Source organism: Salmo salar, chromosome 18 (assembly GCF_965601325.2).
Source record: "Salmo salar chromosome 18, fSalSal1, whole genome shotgun sequence".
Classification (NCBI taxonomy): domain Eukaryota; kingdom Metazoa; phylum Chordata; class Actinopteri; order Salmoniformes; family Salmonidae; genus Salmo; species Salmo salar.
Genome location: NC_138308.1, coordinates 33,784,645 through 33,808,384, shown reverse-complemented (window position 1 = coordinate 33,808,384; position 23,740 = coordinate 33,784,645). Strand labels below are relative to the sequence as shown.

The window sequence follows — 23,740 nt, the reverse complement described above, 5'->3', positions numbered from 1 at the left end:
AGAGAGCATCTTGGGTCAGTAACTATAGCAGAGGGCATCTTGGGTCACTAACTATAGCAGAGAGCATCTTGGGTCACTACCTATAGCAGAGAGCATCTTGGGTCAGTAACTATAGCAGAGAGCATCTTGGGTCACTAACTATAGCAGAGGGCATCTTGGGTCACTAACTATAGCAAAGAGCATCTTGGGTCACTAACTATAGCAGAGAGCATCTTGGGTCACTAACTATAGCAGAGAGCATCTTGGGTCACTAACTATAGCAGAGGGCATCTTGGGTCACTAACTATAGCAGAGAGCATCTTGGGTCACTAACTATAGCAGAGAGCATCTTGGGTCACTAACTATAGCCGAGAGCATCTTGGGTCAGTAACTATAGCAGAGAGCATCTTGGGTCAGTAACTATAGCAGAGAGCATCTTGGGTCAGTAACTATAGCAGAGAGCATATTGGGTCAGTAACTATAGCAGAGAGCATCTTGGGTCAGTAACTATAGCAGAGATAATCTTGGGTCACTAACTATAGCAGAGAGCATCTTGGGTCAGTAACTATAGCAGAGAGCATCTTGGGTCAGTAACTATAGCAGAGAGCATCTTGGGTCAGTAACTATAGCTGAGAGCATCTTGGGTCAGTAACTATAGCAGAGAGCATCTTGGGTCATTAACTATAGCAGAGGGCATCTTGGGTCACTAACTATAGCAGAGAGCATCTTGGGTCACTAACTATAGCAGAGGGCATCTTGGGTCAGTAACTATAGCAAAGGGCATCTTGGGTCAGTAACTATTGCAGAGGGCATCTTGGGTCAGTAACTATAGCAGAGAGCATCTTGGGTCAGTAACTGTAGCAGAGGGCATCTTGGGTCAGTAACTATAGCAGAGGGCATCTTGGGTCACTAACTATAGCAGAGAGCATCTTGGGTCAGTAACTATAGCAGAGGGCATCTTGGGTCAGTAACTATAGCAGAGAGCATCTTGGGTCAGTAACTATAGCAGAGAGCATCTTGGGTCAGTAACTATAGCAGAGAGCATCTTGGGTCACTAACTATAGCAGAGAGCATCTTGGGTCAGTAACTATAGCAGAGAGCATCTTGGGTCAGTAACTATAGCAGAGAGCATCTTGGGTCAGTAACTATAGCAGAGAGCATCTTGGGTCAGTAACTATAGCAGAGAGCATCTTGGGTCAGTAACTATAGCAGAGAGCATCTTGGGTCACTAACTATAGCAGAGGGCATCTTGGGTCACTAACTATAGTAGAGAGCATCTTGGGTCAGTAACTATAGCAGAGAGCATCTTGGGTCAGTAACTATAGCAGAGAGCATCTTGGGTCAGTAAGTATAGCAGAGAGCATCTTGGGTCACTAACTATAGCAGAGGGCATCTTGGGTCAGTAACTATAGCAGAGAGCATCTTCGGTCACTAACTATAGCAGAGAGCATCTTGGGTCAGTAACTATAGCAGAGGGCATCTTGGGTCAGTAACTATAGCAGAGAGCATCTTGGGTTAGTAACTATAGCAGAGAGCATCTTGGGTCAGTAACTATAGCAGAGAGCATCTTGGGTCACTAACTATAGCAGAGAGCATCTTGGGTCACTAACTATAGCAGAGAGCATCTTGGGTCAGTAACTATAGCAGAGGGCATCTTGGGTCAGTAACTATAGCAGAGAGCATCTTGGGTCAGTAACTATAGCAGAGAGCATCTTGGGTCAGTAACTATAGCAGAGAGCATCTTGGGTCACTAACTATAGCAGAGAGCATCTTGGGTCACTAACTATAGCAGAGACCATCTTGGGTCGGTAAGTATAGCAGAGAGCATCTTGGGTCGGTAAGTATAGCAGAGAGCATCTTGGGTCACTAACTATAGCAGAGACCATCTTGGGTCGGTAAGTATAGCAGAGAGCATCTTGGGTCACTAACTATAGCAGAGACCATCTTGGGTCGGTAAGTATAGCAGAGAGCATCTTGGGTCACTAACTATAGCAGAGGGCATCTTGGGTCACTAACTATAGCAGAGAGCATCTTGGGTCACTAACTATAGCAGAGAGCATCTTGGGTCAGTAACTATAACAGAGAGCATCTTGGGTCAGTAACTATAGCAGAGAGCATCTTGGGTCAGTAACTATAGCTGAGAGCATCTTGGGTCAGTAACTATAGCAGAGAGCATCTTGGGTCAGTAACTATAGCAGAGGGCATCTTGGGTCACTAACTATAGCAGAGAGCATCTTGGGTCACTAACTATAGCAGAGAGCATCTTGGGTCACTAACTATAACAGAGGGCATCTTGGGTCGGTAAGTATAGCAGAGAGCATCTTGGGTCAGTAACTATAGCAGAGAGCATCTTGGGTCAGAAACTATAACAGAGGGCATCTTGGGTCACTAACTATAGCAGAGAGCATCTTGGGTCACTAACTATAGCAGAGAGCATCTTGGGTCAGTAACTATAGCAGAGAGCATCTTGGGTCAGTAACTATAGCAGAGGGCATCTTGGGTCAGTAACTATAGCAGAGAGCATCTTGGGTCAGTAACTATAGCAGAGGGCATCTAGGGTCAGTAACTATAGCAGAGAGCATCTTGGGTCAGTAACTATAGCAGAGGGCATCTTGGGTCAGTAACTATAGCAGAGAGCATCTTGGGTCAGTAACTATAGCAGAGAGCATCTTGGGTCAGTAACTATAGCAGAGAGCATCTTGGGTCAGTAACTATAGCAGAGAGCATCTTGGGTCAGTAACTATAGCAGAGAGCATCTTGGGTCAGTAACTATAGCAGAGAGCATCTTGGGTCACTAACTATAGCAGAGGGCATCTTGGGTCAGTAACTATAGCAGAGAGCATCTTGGGTCAGTAAGTATAGCAGAGAGCATCTTGGGTCACTAACTATAGCAGAGGGCATCTTGGGTCAGTAACTATAGCAGAGAGCATCTTCGGTCACTAACTATAGCAGAGAGCATCTTGGGTCAGTAACTATAGCAGAGGGCATCTTGGGTCAGTAACTATAGCAGAGAGCATCTTGGGTTAGTAACTATAGCAGAGAGCATCTTGGGTCAGTAACTATAGCAGAGAGCATCTTGGGTCACTAACTATAGCAGAGAGCATCTTGGGTCACTAACTATAGCAGAGAGCATCTTGGGTCAGTAACTATAGCAGAGGGCATCTTGCGTCAGTAACTATAGCAGAGAGCATCTTGGGTCAGTAACTATAGCAGAGAGCATCTTGGGTCAGTAACTATAGCAGAGAGCATCTTGGGTCGGTAAGTATAGCAGAGAGCATCTTGGGTCGGTAAGTATAGCAGAGAGCATCTTGGGTCACTAACTATAGCAGAGACCATCTTGGGTCGGTAAGTATAGCAGAGAGCATCTTGGGTCACTAACTATAGCAGAGGGCATCTTGGGTCACTAACTATAGCAGAGAGCATCTTGGGTCACTAACTATAGCAGAGAGCATCTTGGGTCAGTAACTATAACAGAGAGCATCTTGGGTCAGTAACTATAGCAGAGAGCATCTTGGGTCAGTAACTATAGCTGAGAGCATCTTGGGTCAGTAACTATAGCAGAGAGCATCTTGGGTCAGTAACTATAGCAGAGGGCATCTTGGGTCACTAACTATAGCAGAGAGCATCTTGGGTCACTAACTATAGCAGAGAGCATCTTGGGTCACTAACTATAACAGAGGGCATCTTGGGTCGGTAAGTATAGCAGAGAGCATCTTGGGTCAGTAACTATAGCAGAGAGCATCTTGGGTCAGTAACTATAACAGAGGGCATCTTGGGTCACTAACTATAGCAGAGAGCATCTTGGGTCACTAACTATAGCAGAGAGCATCTTGGGTCAGTAACTATAGCAGAGAGCATCTTGGGTCAGTAACTATAGCAGAGGGCATCTTGGGTCAGTAACTATAGCAGAGAGCATCTTGGGTCAGTAACTATAGCAGAGGGCATCTAGGGTCAGTAACTATAGCAGAGAGCATCTTGGGTCAGTAACTATAGCAGAGGGCATCTTGGGTCAGTAACTATAGCAGAGAGCATCTTGGGTCAGTAACTATAGCAGAGAGCATCTTGGGTCAGTAACTATAGCAGAGAGCATCTTGGGTCAGTAACTATAGCAGAGAGCATCTTGGGTCAGTAACTATAGCAGAGAGCATCTTGGGTCAGTAACTATAGCAGAGAGCATCTTGGGTCACTAACTATAGCAGAGGGCATCTTGGGTCACTAACTATAGCAGAGGGCATCTTGGGTCAGTAACTATAGCAGAGAGCATCTTGGGTCAGTAAGTATAGCAGAGAGCATCTTGGGTCACTAACTATAGCAGAGGGCATGTTGGGTCAGTAACTATAGCAGAGAGCATCTTCGGTCACTAACTATAGCAGAGAGCATCTTGGGTCAGTAACTATAGCAGAGGGCATCTTGGGTCAGTAACTATAGCAGAGAGCATCTTGGGTTAGTAACTATAGCAGAGAGCATCTTGGGTCAGTAACTATAGCAGAGAGCATCTTGGGTCACTAACTATAGCAGAGAGCATCTTGGGTCACTAACTATAGCAGAGAGCATCTTGGGTCAGTAACTATAGCAGAGGGCATCTTGGGTCAGTAACTATAGCAGAGAGCATCTTGGGTCAGTAACTATAGCAGAGAGCATCTTGGGTCAGTAACTATAGCAGAGAGCATCTTGGGTCACTAACTATAGCAGAGAGCATCTTGGGTCACTAACTATAGCAGAGAGCATCTTGGGTCACTAACTATAGCAGAGACCATCTTGGGTCGGTAAGTATAGCAGAGAGCATCTTGGGTCGGTAAGTATAGCAGAGAGCATCTTGGGTCACTAACTATAGCAGAGACCATCTTGGGTCGGTAAGTATAGCAGAGAGCATCTTGGGTCACTAACTATAGCAGAGGGCATCTTGGGTCACTAACTATAGCAGAGAGCATCTTGGGTCACTAACTATAGCAGAGAGCATCTTGGGTCACTAACTATAGCAGAGAGCATCTTGGGTCAGTAACTATAACAGAGAGCATCTTGGGTCAGTAACTATAGCAGAGAGCATCTTGGGTCAGTAACTATAGCTGAGAGCATCTTGGGTCAGTAACTATAGCAGAGAGCATCTTGGGTCAGTAACTATAGCAGAGGGCATCTTGGGTCACTAACTATAGCAGAGAGCATCTTGGGTCACTAACTATAGCAGAGAGCATCTTGGGTCACTAACTATAACAGAGGGCATCTTGGGTCACTAACTATAGCAGAGAGCATCTTGGGTCACTAACTATAGCAGAGAGCATCTTGGGTCAGTAACTATAGCAGAGAGCATCTTGGGTCACTAACTATAGCAGAGGGCATCTTGGGTCAGTAACTATAGCAGAGAGCATCTTGGGTCAGTAACTATAGCAGAGGGCATCTAGGGTCAGTAACTATAGCAGAGAGCATCTTGGGTCAGTAACTATAGCAGAGGGCATCTTGGGTCAGTAACTATAGCAGAGAGCATCTTGGGTCAGTAACTATAGCAGAGAGCATCTTGGGTCAGTAACTATAGCAGAGAGCATCTTGGGTCAGTAACTATAGCAGAGAGCATCTTGGGTCAGTAACTATAGCAGAGAGCATCTTGGGTCAGTAACTATAGCAGAGAGCATCTTGGGTCACTAACTATAGCAGAGGGCATCTTGGGTCAGTAACTATAGCAGAGAGCATCTTGGGTCAGTAACTATAGCAGAGAGCATCTTGGGTCAGTAACTATAGCAGAGAGCATCTTGGGTCAGTAACTATAGCAGAGAGCATCTTGGGTCACTAACTATAGCAGAGAGCATCTTGGGTCACTAACTATAGCAGAGACCATCTTGGGTCGGTAAGTATAGCAGAGAGCATCTTGGGTCACTAACTATAGCAGAGACCATCTTGGGTCGGTAAGTATAGCAGAGAGCATCTTGGGTCACTAACTATAGCAGAGGGCATCTTGGGTCACTAACTATAGCAGAGAGCATCTTGGGTCACTAACTATAGCAGAGAGCATCTTGGGTCAGTAACTATAACAGAGAGCATCTTGGGTCAGTAACTATAGCAGAGAGCATCTTGGGTCACTAACTATAGCAGAGGGCATCTTGGGTCACTAACTATAGCAGAGAGCATCTTGGGTCACTAACTATAGCAGAGAGCATCTTGGGTCACTAACTATAACAGAGGGCATCTTGGGTCGGTAAGTATAGCAGAGAGCATCTTGGGTCAGTAACTATAGCAGAGAGCATCTTGGGTCAGTAACTATAACAGAGGGCATCTTGCGTCACTAACTATAGCAGAGAGCATCTTGGGTCACTAACTATAGCAGAGAGCATCTTGGGTCAGTAACTATAGCAGAGAGCATCTTGGGTCAGTAACTATAGCAGAGAGCATCTTGGGTCAGTAACTATAGCAGAGGGCATCTTGGGTCAGTAACTATAGCAGAGAGCATCTTGGGTCAGTAACTATAGCAGAGGGCATCTTGGGTCAGTAACTATAGCAGAGAGCATCTTGGGTCAGTAACTATAGCAGAGGGCATCTTGGGTCAGTAACTATAGCAGAGAGCATCTTGGGTCAGTAACTATAGCAGAGGGCATCTTGGGTCAGTAACTATAGCAGAGAGCATCTTGGGTCAGTAACTATAGCAGAGAGCATCTTGGGTCAGTAACTATAGCAGAGAGCATCTTGGTTCACTAACTATAGCAGAGAGCATCTTGGGTCACTAACTATAGCAGAGAGCATCTTGGGTCAGTAACTATAGCAGAGGGCATCTTGCGTCAGTAACTATAGCAGAGAGCATCTTGGGTCAGTAACTATAGCAGAGAGCATCTTGGGTCAGTAACTATAGCAGAGAGCATCTTGGGTCGGTAAGTATAGCAGAGAGCATCTTGGGTCGGTAAGTATAGCAGAGAGCATCTTGGGTCACTAACTATAGCAGAGACCATCTTGGGTCGGTAAGTATAGCAGAGAGCATCTTGGGTCACTAACTATAGCAGAGGGCATCTTGGGTCACTAACTATAGCAGAGAGCATCTTGGGTCACTAACTATAGCAGAGAGCATCTTGGGTCAGTAACTATAACAGAGAGCATCTTGGGTCAGTAACTATAGCAGAGAGCATCTTGGGTCAGTAACTATAGCTGAGAGCATCTTGGGTCAGTAACTATAGCAGAGAGCATCTTGGGTGAGTAACTATAGCAGAGGGCATCTTGGGTCACTAACTATAGCAGAGAGCATCTTGGGTGACTAACTATAGCAGAGAGCATCTTGGGTCACTAACTATAACAGAGGGCATCTTGGGTCGGTAAGTATAGCAGAGAGCATCTTGGGTCAGTAACTATAGCAGAGAGCATCTTGGGTCAGTAACTATAACAGAGGGCATCTTGGGTCACTAACTATAGCAGAGAGCATCTTGGGTCACTAACTATAGCAGAGAGCATCTTGGGTCAGTAACTATAGCAGAGAGCATCTTGGGTCAGTAACTATAGCAGAGGGCATCTTGGGTCAGTAACTATAGCAGAGAGCATCTTGGGTCAGTAACTATAGCAGAGGGCATCTAGGGTCAGTAACTATAGCAGAGAGCATCTTGGGTCAGTAACTATAGCAGAGGGCATCTTGGGTCAGTAACTATAGCAGAGAGCATCTTGGGTCAGTAACTATAGCAGAGAGCATCTTGGGTCAGTAACTATAGCAGAGAGCATCTTGGGTCAGTAACTATAGCAGAGAGCATCTTGGGTCAGTAACTATAGCAGAGAGCATCTTGGGTCAGTAACTATAGCAGAGAGCATCTTGGGTCACTAACTATAGCAGAGGGCATCTTGGGTCACTAACTATAGCAGAGGGCATCTTGGGTCAGTAACTATAGCAGAGAGCATCTTGGGTCAGTAAGTATAGCAGAGAGCATCTTGGGTCACTAACTATAGCAGAGGGCATGTTGGGTCAGTAACTATAGCAGAGAGCATCTTCGGTCACTAACTATAGCAGAGAGCATCTTGGGTCAGTAACTATAGCAGAGGGCATCTTGGGTTAGTAACTATAGCAGAGAGCATCTTGGGTCAGTAACTATAGCAGAGAGCATCTTGGGTCACTAACTATAGCAGAGAGCATCTTGGGTCACTAACTATAGCAGAGAGCATCTTGGGTCAGTAACTATAGCAGAGGGCATCTTGGGTCAGTAACTATAGCAGAGAGCATCTTGGGTCAGTAACTATAGCAGAGAGCATCTTGGGTCAGTAACTATAGCAGAGAGCATCTTGGGTCACTAACTATAGCAGAGAGCATCTTGGGTCACTAACTATAGCAGAGAGCATCTTGGGTCACTAACTATAGCAGAGACCATCTTGGGTCGGTAAGTATAGCAGAGAGCATCTTGGGTCGGTAAGTATAGCAGAGAGCATCTTGGGTCACTAACTATAGCAGAGACCATCTTGGGTCGGTAAGTATAGCAGAGAGCATCTTGGGTCACTAACTATAGCAGAGGGCATCTTGGGTCACTAACTATAGCAGAGAGCATCTTGGGTCACTAACTATAGCAGAGAGCATCTTGGGTCACTAACTATAGCAGAGAGCATCTTGGGTCAGTAACTATAACAGAGAGCATCTTGGGTCAGTAACTATAGCAGAGAGCATCTTGGGTCAGTAACTATAGCTGAGAGCATCTTGGGTCAGTAACTATAGCAGAGAGCATCTTGGGTCAGTAACTATAGCAGAGGGCATCTTGGGTCACTAACTATAGCAGAGAGCATCTTGGGTCACTAACTATAGCAGAGAGCATCTTGGGTCACTAACTATAACAGAGGGCATCTTGGGTCACTAACTATAGCAGAGAGCATCTTGGGTCACTAACTATAGCAGAGAGCATCTTGGGTCAGTAACTATAGCAGAGAGCATCTTGGGTCACTAACTATAGCAGAGGGCATCTTGGGTCAGTAACTATAGCAGAGAGCATCTTGGGTCAGTAACTATAGCAGAGGGCATCTAGGGTCAGTAACTATAGCAGAGAGCATCTTGGGTCAGTAACTATAGCAGAGGGCATCTTGGGTCAGTAACTATAGCAGAGAGCATCTTGGGTCAGTAACTATAGCAGAGAGCATCTTGGGTCAGTAACTATAGCAGAGAGCATCTTGGGTCAGTAACTATAGCAGAGAGCATCTTGGGTCAGTAACTATAGCAGAGAGCATCTTGGGTCAGTAACTATAGCAGAGAGCATCTTGGGTCACTAACTATAGCAGAGGGCATCTTGGGTCAGTAACTATAGCAGAGAGCATCTTGGGTCAGTAACTATAGCAGAGAGCATCTTGGGTCAGTAACTATAGCAGAGAGCATCTTGGGTCAGTAACTATAGCAGAGAGCATCTTGGGTCACTAACTATAGCAGAGAGCATCTTGGGTCACTAACTATAGCAGAGACCATCTTGGGTCGGTAAGTATAGCAGAGAGCATCTTGGGTCACTAACTATAGCAGAGACCATCTTGGGTCGGTAAGTATAGCAGAGAGCATCTTGGGTCACTAACTATAGCAGAGGGCATCTTGGGTCACTAACTATAGCAGAGAGCATCTTGGGTCACTAACTATAGCAGAGAGCATCTTGGGTCAGTAACTATAACAGAGAGCATCTTGGGTCAGTAACTATAGCAGAGAGCATCTTGGGTCACTAACTATAGCAGAGGGCATCTTGGGTCACTAACTATAGCAGAGAGCATCTTGGGTCACTAACTATAGCAGAGAGCATCTTGGGTCACTAACTATAACAGAGGGCATCTTGGGTCGGTAAGTATAGCAGAGAGCATCTTGGGTCAGTAACTATAGCAGAGAGCATCTTGGGTCAGTAACTATAACAGAGGGCATCTTGCGTCACTAACTATAGCAGAGAGCATCTTGGGTCACTAACTATAGCAGAGAGCATCTTGGGTCAGTAACTATAGCAGAGAGCATCTTGGGTCAGTAACTATAGCAGAGAGCATCTTGGGTCAGTAACTATAGCAGAGAGCATCTTGGGTCAGTAACTATAGCAGAGGGCATCTTGGGTCAGTAACTATAGCAGAGAGCATCTTGGGTCAGTAACTATAGCAGAGGGCATCTTGGGTCAGTAACTATAGCAGAGAGCATCTTGGGTCAGTAACTATAGCAGAGGGCATCTTGGGTCAGTAACTATAGCAGAGAGCATCTTGGGTCAGTAACTATAGCAGAGGGCATCTTGGGTCAGTAACTATAGCAGAGAGCATCTTGGGTCAGTAACTATAGCAGAGGGCATCTTGGGTCAGTAACTATAGCAGAGGGCATCTTGGGTCAGTAACTATAGCAGAGGGCATCTTGGGTCAGTAACTATAGCAGAGAGCATCTTGGGTCAGTAACTATAGCAGAGAGCATCTTGGGTCAGTAACTATAGCAGAGAGCATCTTGGGTCAGTAACTATAGCAGAGAGCATCTTGGGTCAGTAACTATAGCAGAGAGCATCTTGGGTCAGTAACTATAGCAGAGAGCATCTTGGGTCACTAACTATAGCAGAGGGCATCTTGGGTCAGTAACTATAGCAGAGAGCATCTTGGGTCAGTAACTATAGCAGAGCATCTTGGGTCAGTAACTATAGCAGAGAGCATCTTGGGTCAGTAACTATAGCAGAGAGCATCTTGGGTCACTAACTATAGCAGAGAGCATCTTGGGTCACTAACTATAGCAGAGACCATCTTGGGTCGGTAAGTATAGCAGAGAGCATCTTGGGTCACTAACTATAGCAGAGACCATCTTGGGTCGGTAAGTATAGCAGAGAGCATCTTGGGTCACTAACTATAGCAGAGGGCATCTTGGGTCACTAACTATAGCAGAGAGCATCTTGGGTCACTAACTATAGCAGAGAGCATCTTGGGTCAGTAACTATAACAGAGAGCATCTTGGGTCAGTAACTATAGCAGAGAGCATCTTGGGTCACTAACTATAGCAGAGGGCATCTTGGGTCACTAACTATAGCAGAGAGCATCTTGGGTCACTAACTATAGCAGAGGGCATCTTGGGTCACTAACTATAGCAGAGAGCATCTTGGGTCAGTAACTATAGCAGAGGGCATCTTGCGTCAGTAACTATAGCAGAGAGCATCTTGGGTCAGTAACTATAGCAGAGAGCATCTTGGGTCAGTAACTATAGCAGAGAGCATCTTGGGTCGGTAAGTATAGCAGAGAGCATCTTGGGTCGGTAAGTATAGCAGAGAGCATCTTGGGTCACTAACTATAGCAGAGACCATCTTGGGTCGGTAAGTATAGCAGAGAGCATCTTGGGTCACTAACTATAGCAGAGGGCATCTTGGGTCACTAACTATAGCAGAGAGCATCTTGGGTCACTAACTATAGCAGAGAGCATCTTGGGTCAGTAACTATAACAGAGAGCATCTTGGGTCAGTAACTATAGCAGAGAGCATCTTGGGTCAGTAACTATAGCTGAGAGCATCTTGGGTCAGTAACTATAGCAGAGAGCATCTTGGGTCAGTAACTATAGCAGAGGGCATCTTGGGTCACTAACTATAGCAGAGAGCATCTTGGGTAACTAACTATAGCAGAGAGCATCTTGGGTCACTAACTATAACAGAGGGCATCTTGGGTCGGTAAGTATAGCAGAGAGCATCTTGGGTCAGTAACTATAGCAGAGAGCATCTTGGGTCAGTAACTATAACAGAGGGCATCTTGGGTCACTAACTATAGCAGAGAGCATCTTGGGTCACTAACTATAGCAGAGAGCATCTTGGGTCACTAACTATAGCAGAGGGCATCTTGGGTCACTAACTATAGCAGAGGGCATCTTGGGTCAGTAACTATAGCAGAGGGCATGTTGGGTCAGTAACTATAGCAGAGAGCATCTTCGGTCACTAACTATAGCAGAGAGCATCTTGGGTCAGTAACTATAGCAGAGGGCATCTTGGGTCAGTAACTATAGCAGAGAGCATCTTGGGTTAGTAACTATAGCAGAGAGCATCTTGGGTCAGTAACTATAGCAGAGAGCATCTTGGGTCACTAACTATAGCAGAGAGCATCTTGGGTCACTAACTATAGCAGAGAGCATCTTGGGTCAGTAACTATAGCAGAGGGCATCTTGGGTCAGTAACTATAGCAGAGAGCATCTTGGGTCAGTAACTATAGCAGAGAGCATCTTGGGTCAGTAACTATAGCAGAGAGCATCTTGGGTCACTAACTATAGCAGAGAGCATCTTGGGTCACTAACTATAGCAGAGAGCATCTTGGGTCACTAACTATAGCAGAGACCATCTTGGGTCGGTAAGTATAGCAGAGAGCATCTTGGGTCGGTAAGTATAGCAGAGAGCATCTTGGGTCACTAACTATAGCAGAGACCATCTTGGGTCGGTAAGTATAGCAGAGAGCATCTTGGGTCACTAACTATAGCAGAGGGCATCTTGGGTCACTAACTATAGCAGAGAGCATCTTGGGTCACTAACTATAGCAGAGAGCATCTTGGGTCACTAACTATAGCAGAGAGCATCTTGGGTCAGTAACTATAACAGAGAGCATCTTGGGTCAGTAACTATAGCAGAGAGCATCTTGGGTCAGTAACTATAGCTGAGAGCATCTTGGGTCAGTAACTATAGCAGAGAGCATCTTGGGTCAGTAACTATAGCAGAGGGCATCTTGGGTCACTAACTATAGCAGAGAGCATCTTGGGTCACTAACTATAGCAGAGAGCATCTTGGGTCACTAACTATAACAGAGGGCATCTTGGGTCACTAACTATAGCAGAGAGCATCTTGGGTCACTAACTATAGCAGAGAGCATCTTGGGTCAGTAACTATAGCAGAGAGCATCTTGGGTCACTAACTATAGCAGAGGGCATCTTGGGTCAGTAACTATAGCAGAGAGCATCTTGGGTCAGTAACTATAGCAGAGGGCATCTAGGGTCAGTAACTATAGCAGAGAGCATCTTGGGTCAGTAACTATAGCAGAGGGCATCTTGGGTCAGTAACTATAGCAGAGAGCATCTTGGGTCAGTAACTATAGCAGAGAGCATCTTGGGTCAGTAACTATAGCAGAGAGCATCTTGGGTCAGTAACTATAGCAGAGAGCATCTTGGGTCAGTAACTATAGCAGAGAGCATCTTGGGTCAGTAACTATAGCAGAGAGCATCTTGGGTCACTAACTATAGCAGAGGGCATCTTGGGTCAGTAACTATAGCAGAGAGCATCTTGGGTCAGTAACTATAGCAGAGAGCATCTTGGGTCAGTAACTATAGCAGAGAGCATCTTGGGTCAGTAACTATAGCAGAGAGCATCTTGGGTCACTAACTATAGCAGAGAGCATCTTGGGTCACTAACTATAGCAGAGACCATCTTGGGTCGGTAAGTATAGCAGAGAGCATCTTGGGTCACTAACTATAGCAGAGACCATCTTGGGTCGGTAAGTATAGCAGAGAGCATCTTGGGTCACTAACTATAGCAGAGGGCATCTTGGGTCACTAACTATAGCAGAGAGCATCTTGGGTCACTAACTATAGCAGAGAGCATCTTGGGTCAGTAACTATAACAGAGAGCATCTTGGGTCAGTAACTATAGCAGAGAGCATCTTGGGTCACTAACTATAGCAGAGGGCATCTTGGGTCACTAACTATAGCAGAGAGCATCTTGGGTCACTAACTATAGCAGAGAGCATCTTGGGTCACTAACTATAACAGAGGGCATCTTGGGTCGGTAAGTATAGCAGAGAGCATCTTGGGTCAGTAACTATAGCAGAGAGCATCTTGGGTCAGTAACTATAACAGAGGGCATCTTGCGTCACTAACTATAGCAGAGAGCATCTTGGGTCACTAACTATAGCAGAGAGCATCTTGGGTCAGTAACTATAGCAGAGAGCATCTTGGGTCAGTAACTATAGCAGAGAGCATCTTGGGTCAGTAACTATAGCAGAGGGCATCTTGGGTCAGTAACTATAGCAGAGAGCATCTTGGGTCAGTAACTATAGCAGAGGGCATCTTGGGTCAGTAACTATAGCAGAGAGCATCTTGGGTCAGTAACTATAGCAGAGGGCATCTTGGGTCAGTAACTATAGCAGAGAGCATCTTGGGTCAGTAACTATAGCAGAGGGCATCTTGGGTCAGTAACTATAGCAGAGAGCATCTTGGGTCAGTAACTATAGCAGAGGGCATCTTGGGTCAGTAACTATAGCAGAGAGCATCTTGGGTCAGTAACTATAGCAGAGGGCATCTTGGGTCAGTAACTATAGCAGAGAGCATCTTGGGTCAGTAACTATAGCAGAGAGCATCTTGGGTCAGTAACTATAGCAGAGAGCATCTTGGGTCAGTAACTATAGCAGAGAGCATCTTGGGTCAGTAACTATAGCAGAGAGCATCTTGGGTCACTAACTATAGCAGAGAGCATCTTGGGTCAGTAACTATAGCAGAGAGCATCTTCGGTCACTAACTATAGCAGAGAGCATCTTGGGTCAGTAACTATAGCAGAGGGCATCTTGGGTCAGTAACTATAGCAGAGAGCATCTTGGGTTAGTAACTATAGCAGAGAGCATCTTGGGTCAGTAACTATAGCAGAGAGCATCTTGGGTCACTAACTATAGCAGAGAGCATCTTGGGTCACTAACTATAGCAGAGGGCATCTTGGGTCAGTAACTATAGCAGAGAGCATCTTGGGTCAGTAACTATAGCAGAGGGCATCTTGGGTCAGTAACTATAGCAGAGAGCATCTTGGGTCAGTAACTATAGCAGAGAGCATCTTGGGTCAGTAACTATAGCAGAGAGCATCTTGGGTCGGTAAGTATAGCAGAGAGCATCTTGGGTCGGTAAGTATAGCAGAGAGCATCTTGGGTCACTAACTATAGCAGAGACCATCTTGGGTCGGTAAGTATAGCAGAGAGCATCTTGGGTCACTAACTATAGCAGAGGGCATCTTGGGTCACTAACTATAGCAGAGAGCATCTTGGGTCACTAACTATAGCAGAGAGCATCTTGGGTCAGTAACTATAACAGAGAGCATCTTGGGTCAGTAACTATAGCAGAGAGCATCTTGGGTCAGTAACTATAGCTGAGAGCATCTTGGGTCAGTAACTATAGCAGAGAGCATCTTGGGTCAGTAACTATAGCAGAGGGCATCTTGGGTCACTAACTATAGCAGAGAGCATCTTGGGTCACTAACTATAGCAGAGAGCATCTTGGGTCACTAACTATAACAGAGGGCATCTTGGGTCGGTAAGTATAGCAGAGAGCATCTTGGGTCAGTAACTATAGCAGAGAGCATCTTGGGTCAGTAACTATAGCAGAGGGCATCTTGGGTCACTAACTATAGCAGAGAGCATCTTGGGTCACTAACTATAGCAGAGAGCATCTTGGGTCAGTAACTATAGCAGAGAGCATCTTGGGTCAGTAACTATAGCAGAGGGCATCTTGGGTCAGTAACTATAGCAGAGAGCATCTTGGGTCAGTAACTATAGCAGAGGGCATCTAGGGTCAGTAACTATAGCAGAGAGCATCTTGGGTCAGTAACTATAGCAGAGGGCATCTTGGGTCAGTAACTATAGCAGAGAGCATCTTGGGTCAGTAACTATAGCAGAGAGCATCTTGGGTCAGTAACTATAGCAGAGAGCATCTTGGGTCACTAACTATAGCAGAGAGCATCTTGGGTCAGTAACTATAGCAGAGAGCATCTTGGGTCAGTAACTATAGCAGAGAGCATCTTGGGTCACTAACTATAGCAGAGGGCATCTTGGGTCACTAACTATAGCAGAGGGCATCTTGGGTCAGTAACTATAGCAGAGGGCATGTTGGGTCAGTAACTATAGCAGAGAGCATCTTCGGTCACTAACTATAGCAGAGAGCATCTTGGGTCAGTAACTATAGCAGAGGGCATCTTGGGTCAGTAACTATAGCAGAGAGCATCTTGGGTTAGTAACTATAGCAGAGAGCATCTTGGGTCAGTAACTATAGCAGAGAGCATCTTGGGTCACTAACTATAGCAGAGAGCATCTTGGGTCACTAACTATAGCAGAGAGCATCTTGGGTCAGTAACTATAGCAGAGGGCATCTTGGGTCAGTAACTATAGCAGAGAGCATCTTGGGTCAGTAACTATAGCAGAGAGCATCTTGGGTCAGTAACTATAGCAGAGAGCATCTTGGGTCACTAACTATAGCAGAGAGCATCTTGGGTCACTAACTATAGCAGAGACCATCTTGGGTCGGTAAGTATAGCAGAGAGCATCTTGGGTCGGTAAGTATAGCAGAGAGCATCTTGGGTCACTAACTATAGCAGAGACCATCTTGGGTCGGTAAGTATAGCAGAGAGCATCTTGGGTCACTAACTATAGCAGAGGGCATCTTGGGTCACTAACTATAGCAGAGAGCATCTTGGGTCACTAACTATAGCAGAGAGCATCTTGGGTCAGTAACTATAACAGAGAGCATCTTGGGTCAGTAACTATAGCAGAGAGCATCTTGGGTCAGTAACTATAGCTGAGAGCATCTTGGGTCAGTAACTATAGCAGAGAGCATCTTGGGTCAGTAACTATAGCAGAGGGCATCTTGGGTCACTAACTATAGCAGAGAGCATCTTGGGTCACTAACTATAGCAGAGAGCATCTTGGGTCACTAACTATAACAGAGGGCATCTTGGGTCACTAACTATAGCAGAGAGCATCTTGGGTCACTAACTATAGCAGAGAGCATCTTGGGTCAGTAACTATAGCAGAGAGCATCTTGGGTCACTAACTATAGCAGAGGGCATCTTGGGTCAGTAACTATAGCAGAGAGCATCTTGGGTCAGTAACTATAGCAGAGGGCATCTAGGGTCAGTAACTATAGCAGAGAGCATCTTGGGTCAGTAACTATAGCAGAGGGCATCTTGGGTCAGTAACTATAGCAGAGAGCATCTTGGGTCAGTAACTATAGCAGAGAGCATCTTGGGTCAGTAACTATAGCAGAGAGCATCTTGGGTCAGTAACTATAGCAGAGAGCATCTTGGGTCAGTAACTATAGCAGAGAGCATCTTGGGTCAGTAACTATAGCAGAGAGCATCTTGGGTCACTAACTATAGCAGAGGGCATCTTGGGTCAGTAACTATAGCAGAGAGCATCTTGGGTCAGTAACTATAGCAGAGAGCATCTTGGGTCAGTAACTATAGCAGAGAGCATCTTGGGTCAGTAACTATAGCAGAGAGCATCTTGGGTCACTAACTATAGCAGAGAGCATCTTGGGTCACTAACTATAGCAGAGACCATCTTGGGTCGGTAAGTATAGCAGAGAGCATCTTGGGTCACTAACTATAGCAGAGACCATCTTGGGTCGGTAAGTATAGCAGAGAGCATCTTGGGTCACTAACTATAGCAGAGGGCATCTTGGGTCACTAACTATAGCAGAGAGCATCTTGGGTCACTAACTATAGCAGAGAGCATCTTGGGTCAGTAACTATAACAGAGAGCATCTTGGGTCAGTAACTATAGCAGAGAGCATCTTGGGTCACTAACTATAGCAGAGGGCATCTTGGGTCACTAACTATAGCAGAGAGCATCTTGGGTCACTAACTATAGCAGAGAGCATCTTGGGTCACTAACTATAACAGAGGGCATCTTGGGTCGGTAAGTATAGCAGAGAGCATCTTGGGTCAGTAACTATAGCAGAGAGCATCTTGGGTCAGTAACTATAGCAGAGGGCATCTTGCGTCACTAACTATAGCAGAGAGCATCTTGGGTCACTAACTATAGCAGAGAGCATCTTGGGTCAGTAACTATAGCAGAGAGCATCTTGGGTCAGTAACTATAGCAGAGAGCATCTTGGGTCAGTAACTATAGCAGAGGGCATCTTGGGTCAGTAACTATAGCAGAGAGCATCTTGGGTCAGTAACTATAGCAGAGGGCATCTTGGGTCAGTAACTATAGCAGAGAGCATCTTGGGTCAGTAACTATAGCAGAGGGCATCTTGGGTCAGTAACTATAGCAGAGAGCATCTTGGGTCAGTAACTATAGCAGAGGGCATCTTGGGTCAGTAACTATAGCAGAGAGCATCTTGGGTCAGTAACTATAGCAGAGGGCATCTTGGGTCAGTAACTATAGCAGAGAGCATCTTGGGTCAGTAACTATAGCAGAGGGCATCTTGGGTCAGTAACTATAGCAGAGAGCATCTTGGGTCAGTAACTATAGCAGAGAGCATCTTGGGTCAGTAACTATAGCAGAGAGCATCTTGGGTCAGTAACTATAGCAGAGAGCATCTTGGGTCAGTAACTATAGCAGAGAGCATCTTGGGTCAGTAACTATAGCAGAGAGCATCTTGGGTCACTAACTATAGCAGAGGGCATCTTGGGTCAGTAACTATAGCAGAGAGCATCTTGGGTCAGTAACTATAGCAGAGCATCTTGGGTCAGTAACTATAGCAGAGAGCATCTTGGGTCAGTAACTATAGCAGAGAGCATCTTGGGTCACTAACTATAGCAGAGAGCATCTTGGGTCACTAACTATAGCAGAGAGCATCTTGGGTCACTAACTATAGCAGAGAGCATCTTGGGTCAGTAACTATAGCAGAGAGCATCTTGGGTCACTAACTATAGCAGAGAGCATCTTGGGTCACTAACTATAGCAGAGACCATCTTGGGTCGGTAAGTATAGCAGAGAGCATCTTGGGTCACTAACTATAGCAGAGACCATCTTGGGTCGGTAAGTATAGCAGAGAGCATCTTGGGTCACTAACTATAGCAGAGGGCATCTTGGGTCACTAACTATAGCAGAGAGCATCTTGGGTCACTAACTATAGCAGAGAGCATCTTGGGTCAGTAACTATAACAGAGAGCATCTTGGGTCAGTAACTATAGCAGAGAGCATCTTGGGTCACTAACTATAGCAGAGGGCATCTTGGGTCACTAACTATAGCAGAGAGCATCTTGGGTCACTAACTATAGCAGAGGGCATCTTGGGTCACTAACTATAGCAGAGAGCATCTTGGGTCAGTAACTATAGCAGAGAGCATCTTGGGTCACTACCTATAGCAGAGGGCATCTTGGGTCACTAACTATAGCAGAGAGCATCTTGGGTCACTAACTATAGCAGAGAGCATCTTGGGTCACTAACTATAACAGAGGGCATCTTGGGTCGGTAAGTATAGCAGAGAGCATCTTGGGTCAGTAACTATAGCAGAGAGCATCTTGGGTCAGTAACTATAACAGAGGGCATCTTGGGTCACTAACTATAGCAGAGAGCATCTTGGGTCACTAACTATAGCAGAGAGCATCTTGGGTCAGTAACTATAGCAGAGAGCATCTTGGGTCAGTAACTATAGCAGAGGGCATCTTGGGTCAGTAACTATAGCAGAGAGCATCTTGGGTCAGTAACTATAGCAGAGGGCATCTTGGGTCAGTAACTATAGCAGAGAGCATCTTGGGTCAGTAACTATAGCAGAGGGCATCTTGGGTCAGTAACTATAGCAGAGAGCATCTTGGGTCAGTAACTATAGCAGAGAGCATCTTGGGTCAGTAACTATAGCAGAGGGCATCTTGGGTCAGTAACTATAGCAGAGAGCATCTTGGGTCAGTAACTATAGCAGAGAGCATCTTGGGTCAGTAACTATAGCAGAGGGCATCTTGGGTCAGTAACTATAGCAGAGAGCATCTTGGGTCAGTAACTATAGCAGAGAGCATCTTGGGTCAGTAACTATAGCAGAGAGCATCTTGGGTCACTAACTATAGCAGAGAGCATCTTGGGTCAGTAACTATAGCAGAGGGCATCTTGGGTCAGTAACTATAGCAGAGAGCATCTTGGGTCAGTAACTATAGCAGAGAGCATCTTGGGTCAGTAACTATAGCAGAGAGCATCTTGGGTCAGTAACTATAGCAGAGGGCATCTTGGGTCAGTAACTATAGCAGAGAGCATCTTGGGTCAGTAACTATAGCAGAGGGCATCTTGGGTCAGTAACTATAGCAGAGAGCATCTTGGGTCAGTAACTATAGCAGAGGGCATCTTGGGTCAGTAACTATAGCAGAGAGCATCTTGGGTCAGTAACTATAGCAGAGGGCATCTTGGGTCAGTAACTATAGCAGAGAGCATCTTGGGTCAGTAACTATAGCAGAGAGCATCTTGGGTCAGTAACTATAGCAGAGAGCATCTTGGGTCAGTAACTATAGCAGAGAGCATCTTGGGTCAGTAACTATAGCAGAGAGCATCTTGGGTCAGTAACTATAGCAGAGAGCATCTTGGGTCACTAACTATAGCAGAGGGCATCTTGGGTCAGTAACTATAGCAGAGAGCATCTTGGGTCAGTAACTATAGCAGAGCATCTTGGGTCAGTAACTATAGCAGAGAGCATCTTGGGTCAGTAACTATAGCAGAGAGCATCTTGGGTCACTAACTATAGCAGAGAGCATCTTGGGTCACTAACTATAGCAGAGACCATCTTGGGTCGGTAAGTATAGCAGAGAGCATCTTGGGTCACTAACTATAGCAGAGACCATCTTGGGTCGGTAAGTATAGCAGAGAGCATCTTGGGTCACTAACTATAGCAGAGGGCATCTTGGGTCACTAACTATAGCAGAGAGCATCTTGGGTCACTAACTATAGCAGAGAGCATCTTGGGTCAGTAACTATAACAGAGAGCATCTTGGGTCAGTAACTATAGCAGAGAGCATCTTGGGTCACTAACTATAGCAGAGGGCATCTTGGGTCACTAACTATAGCAGAGAGCATCTTGGGTCACTAACTATAGCAGAGGGCATCTTGGGTCACTAACTATAGCAGAGAGCATCTTGGGTCAGTAACTATAGCAGAGAGCATCTTGGGTCACTACCTATAGCAGAGGGCATCTTGGGTCACTAACTATAGCAGAGAGCATCTTGGGTCACTAACTATAGCAGAGAGCATCTTGGGTCACTTACTATAGCAGAGAGCATCTTGGGTCAGTAACTATAGCAGAGAGCATCTTGGGTCAGTAACTATAGCAGAGGGCATCTTGGGTCAGTAACTATAGCAGAGAGCATCTTGGGTCAGTAACTATAGCAGAGGGCATCTTGGGTCAGTAACTATAGCAGAGAGCATCTTGGGTCAGTAACTATAGCAGAGGGCATCTTGGGTCAGTAACTATAGCAGAGAGCATCTTGGGTCAGTAACTATAGCAGAGGGCATCTTGGGTCAGTAACTATAGCAGAGAGCATCTTGGGTCAGTAACTATAGCAGAGGGCATATTGGGTCAGTAACTATAGCAGAGAGCATCTTGGGTCAGTAACTATAGCAGAGGGCATCTTGGGTCAGTAACTATAGCAGAGAGCATCTTGGGTCAGTAACTATAGCAGAGAGCATCTTGGGTCAGTAACTATAGCAGAGAGCATCTTGGGTCACTAACTATAGCAGAGGGCATCTTGGGTCAGTAACTATAGCAGAGAGCATCTTGGGTCAGTAACTATAGCAAAGGGCATCTTGGGTCAGTAACTATAGCAGAGAGCATCTTGGGTCAGTAACTATAGCAGAGAGCATCTTGGGTCAGTAACTATAGCAGAGGGCATCTTGGGTCAGTAACTATAGCAGAGAGCATCTTGGGTCGGTAAGTATAGCAGAGAGCATCTTGGGACAGGAATATGAATAAAGCTTCAAGCTTGTTCCAGAGAAAATGTACAGAGTTGTGAAGTTAGATTGAACCAGCAGAAGAACCCAGGAATATGGCAACTACTTTTTTCTGTGATGTCTGGCTGCTCATGGCTGAACAGATGGTAGTTTAAAGAACGTTGATTTCCTTGCAGAGGAAAACACCTTGCTCATTAAGCGATTATAATGACATGTAGTACACACCTCTCCCCACCATCTATGGCTGTGTCCAAAATGGAACCCTATTCCTTATATTATTATACAGACCCCTATGCAGGCCCTGGTTAAATGTTGTGCACTAGATAGGGAATAGGGTGGGTGACAATGTCTCATAGTACTTACCCAATTAATAGCAGTGCTGCACAGACGATGATGAATCCAGTTGTGTATTTCAGAGCATTTTTCACTTGCTGTAATGAAAGACAGAATTATTAATAGTGTGATTATGAATCAGGAATGTAACAATATCTAATTCTTCAATGGGGTGGGTTGGGGGGCCGGGTGTGTATGTATGTATGTGTGTGTACACGTTTGAGGTGAGTGGCTGGCTAACTAATTCCATATTCCATTTAGTGAGGGGATGATGGAGTGTGAAGTGGAATCCAGAGTCCTGTTCAACCTGCCAGAGACTCTCAGAGTAGACACACACACACACACACACACACACACACACACACACACACACACACACACACACACCCTTACTCCCAGCGCTGTTATTAAAGGGTGCTTTGAAAGTAATGATTCAAAAGAACTCCTTGGCTGTGAGAGGAAGTGCTTCTGTCAGCTCCAAACCAACCCAGAGGAAAGGGAAGAAGCTCACTGTGGCATGTAATCTATATAATCACTACTGTGTCCTTTGGAGACCAATATATGACATTTCAGCAATATTCAGTTTAAGATGAAGAGGGGGGGAGGGTGGTCTATTCCTATGGGCTTTGGCTTTTTCTACACTTATCTTAACAGAGGCCATGTATACGTAATATCCAAGAGTCGACAGTAAAGTCTCAACTATATCATTTTCTTGTTTCTTTTCTACAGTATGTAGTTCTATAGGGATACTGTACACTTTCTACAGTATGTAGTTCTATAGGGATACTGTAGGCTTTTCTACAGTATGTAGTTCTATAGGGATACTGTACACTTTCTACAGTATGTAGTTCTATAGGGATACTGTACACTTTCTACAGTATGTAGTTCTATAGGGATACTGTAGGCTTTTCTACAGTATGTAGTTCTATAGGGATACTGTAGGCTTTTCTACAGTATGTAGTTCTATAGGAATACTGTACACTTTCTACAGTATGTAGTTCTATAGGGATACTGTACACTTTCTACAGTATGTAGTTCTATAGGGATACTGTAGGTTTTTCTACAGTATGTAGTTCTATAGGGATACTGTAGGCTTTTCTACAGTATGTAGTTCTATAGGGATACTGTAGGCTTTTCTACAGTATGTAGTTCTATAGGGATACTGTAGGCTTTTCTACAGTATGTAGTTCTATAGGGATACTGTAGGCTTTTCTACAGTATGTAGTTCTATAGGGATACTGTACACTTTATTTGTAGCATAGAGCTTTAAGTATCACTTCTGTATCTATTTTGGGGGATTGTGATATATTAATATTGAGTGAGTGTTTTAATTGAGACTGATGTGTTTACATTCAGCCTGTGGTTGGTCATTAGGAATGTAATCTCTCACGATATGTGGGACCGATGGGATTAAGTCCAAAATAATGAATAAATACAGTGTTTACCTTCCTTAACCCAGAGACAGACAGCTAGTGACTGCTGTTCATAGCCAAGGTCAACGTGTGTGTGTGTGTGTGTGTGTGTGTGTGTGTGTGTGTGTGTGTGTGTGTGTGTGTGTGTGTGTGTCTAGACTACAGTAAGAGGACAGGCAGCCGCAGTCTTACTGAACATTTGTTGATGTTGTCATCATCTTTCTCCTCATAATAGAAATAGACAAAGGGGATCCACAGGAAGACACAGAACAGGAGGATAGAGTACAGTGCTGTAGGGAGAGAGAGAGTTGAATCAACTTTATTTCATCAAACAAAAAATATATGTTTTCCTACTGATCACGTTGAAACTGTGTGGATAACTGATTGGATTTAACAAAAAGTTATGAATGGAAAGAAATTGATGGAATTTGTATAAAAAAATTGAAAAGTATACTTTTAACATAAATCCAATGGCTTTGAATTCCCGTTAGTTGACAACTCAG

General features: G+C 45.0%; 1 protein-coding gene across 1 annotated transcript in view; it reads right to left on the bottom strand.

Annotated features, from left to right (window-relative positions):
* The window catches only part of LOC106560274 (lysosomal cobalamin transport escort protein LMBD1), a 304,463-nt gene that overhangs the window by 213,724 nt on the left and 66,999 nt on the right, over nt 1–23,740 (bottom strand). The window contains exons 4-5 of the mRNA XM_045701048.2: nt 23,430–23,527; nt 21,856–21,923 (exon numbers count right to left, since the gene is read on the bottom strand). Of these exons, the coding sequence (XP_045557004.2) occupies nt 21,856–21,923; nt 23,430–23,527 (166 nt within the window). The remainder of the gene's footprint in view (nt 1–21,855; nt 21,924–23,429; nt 23,528–23,740) is intronic.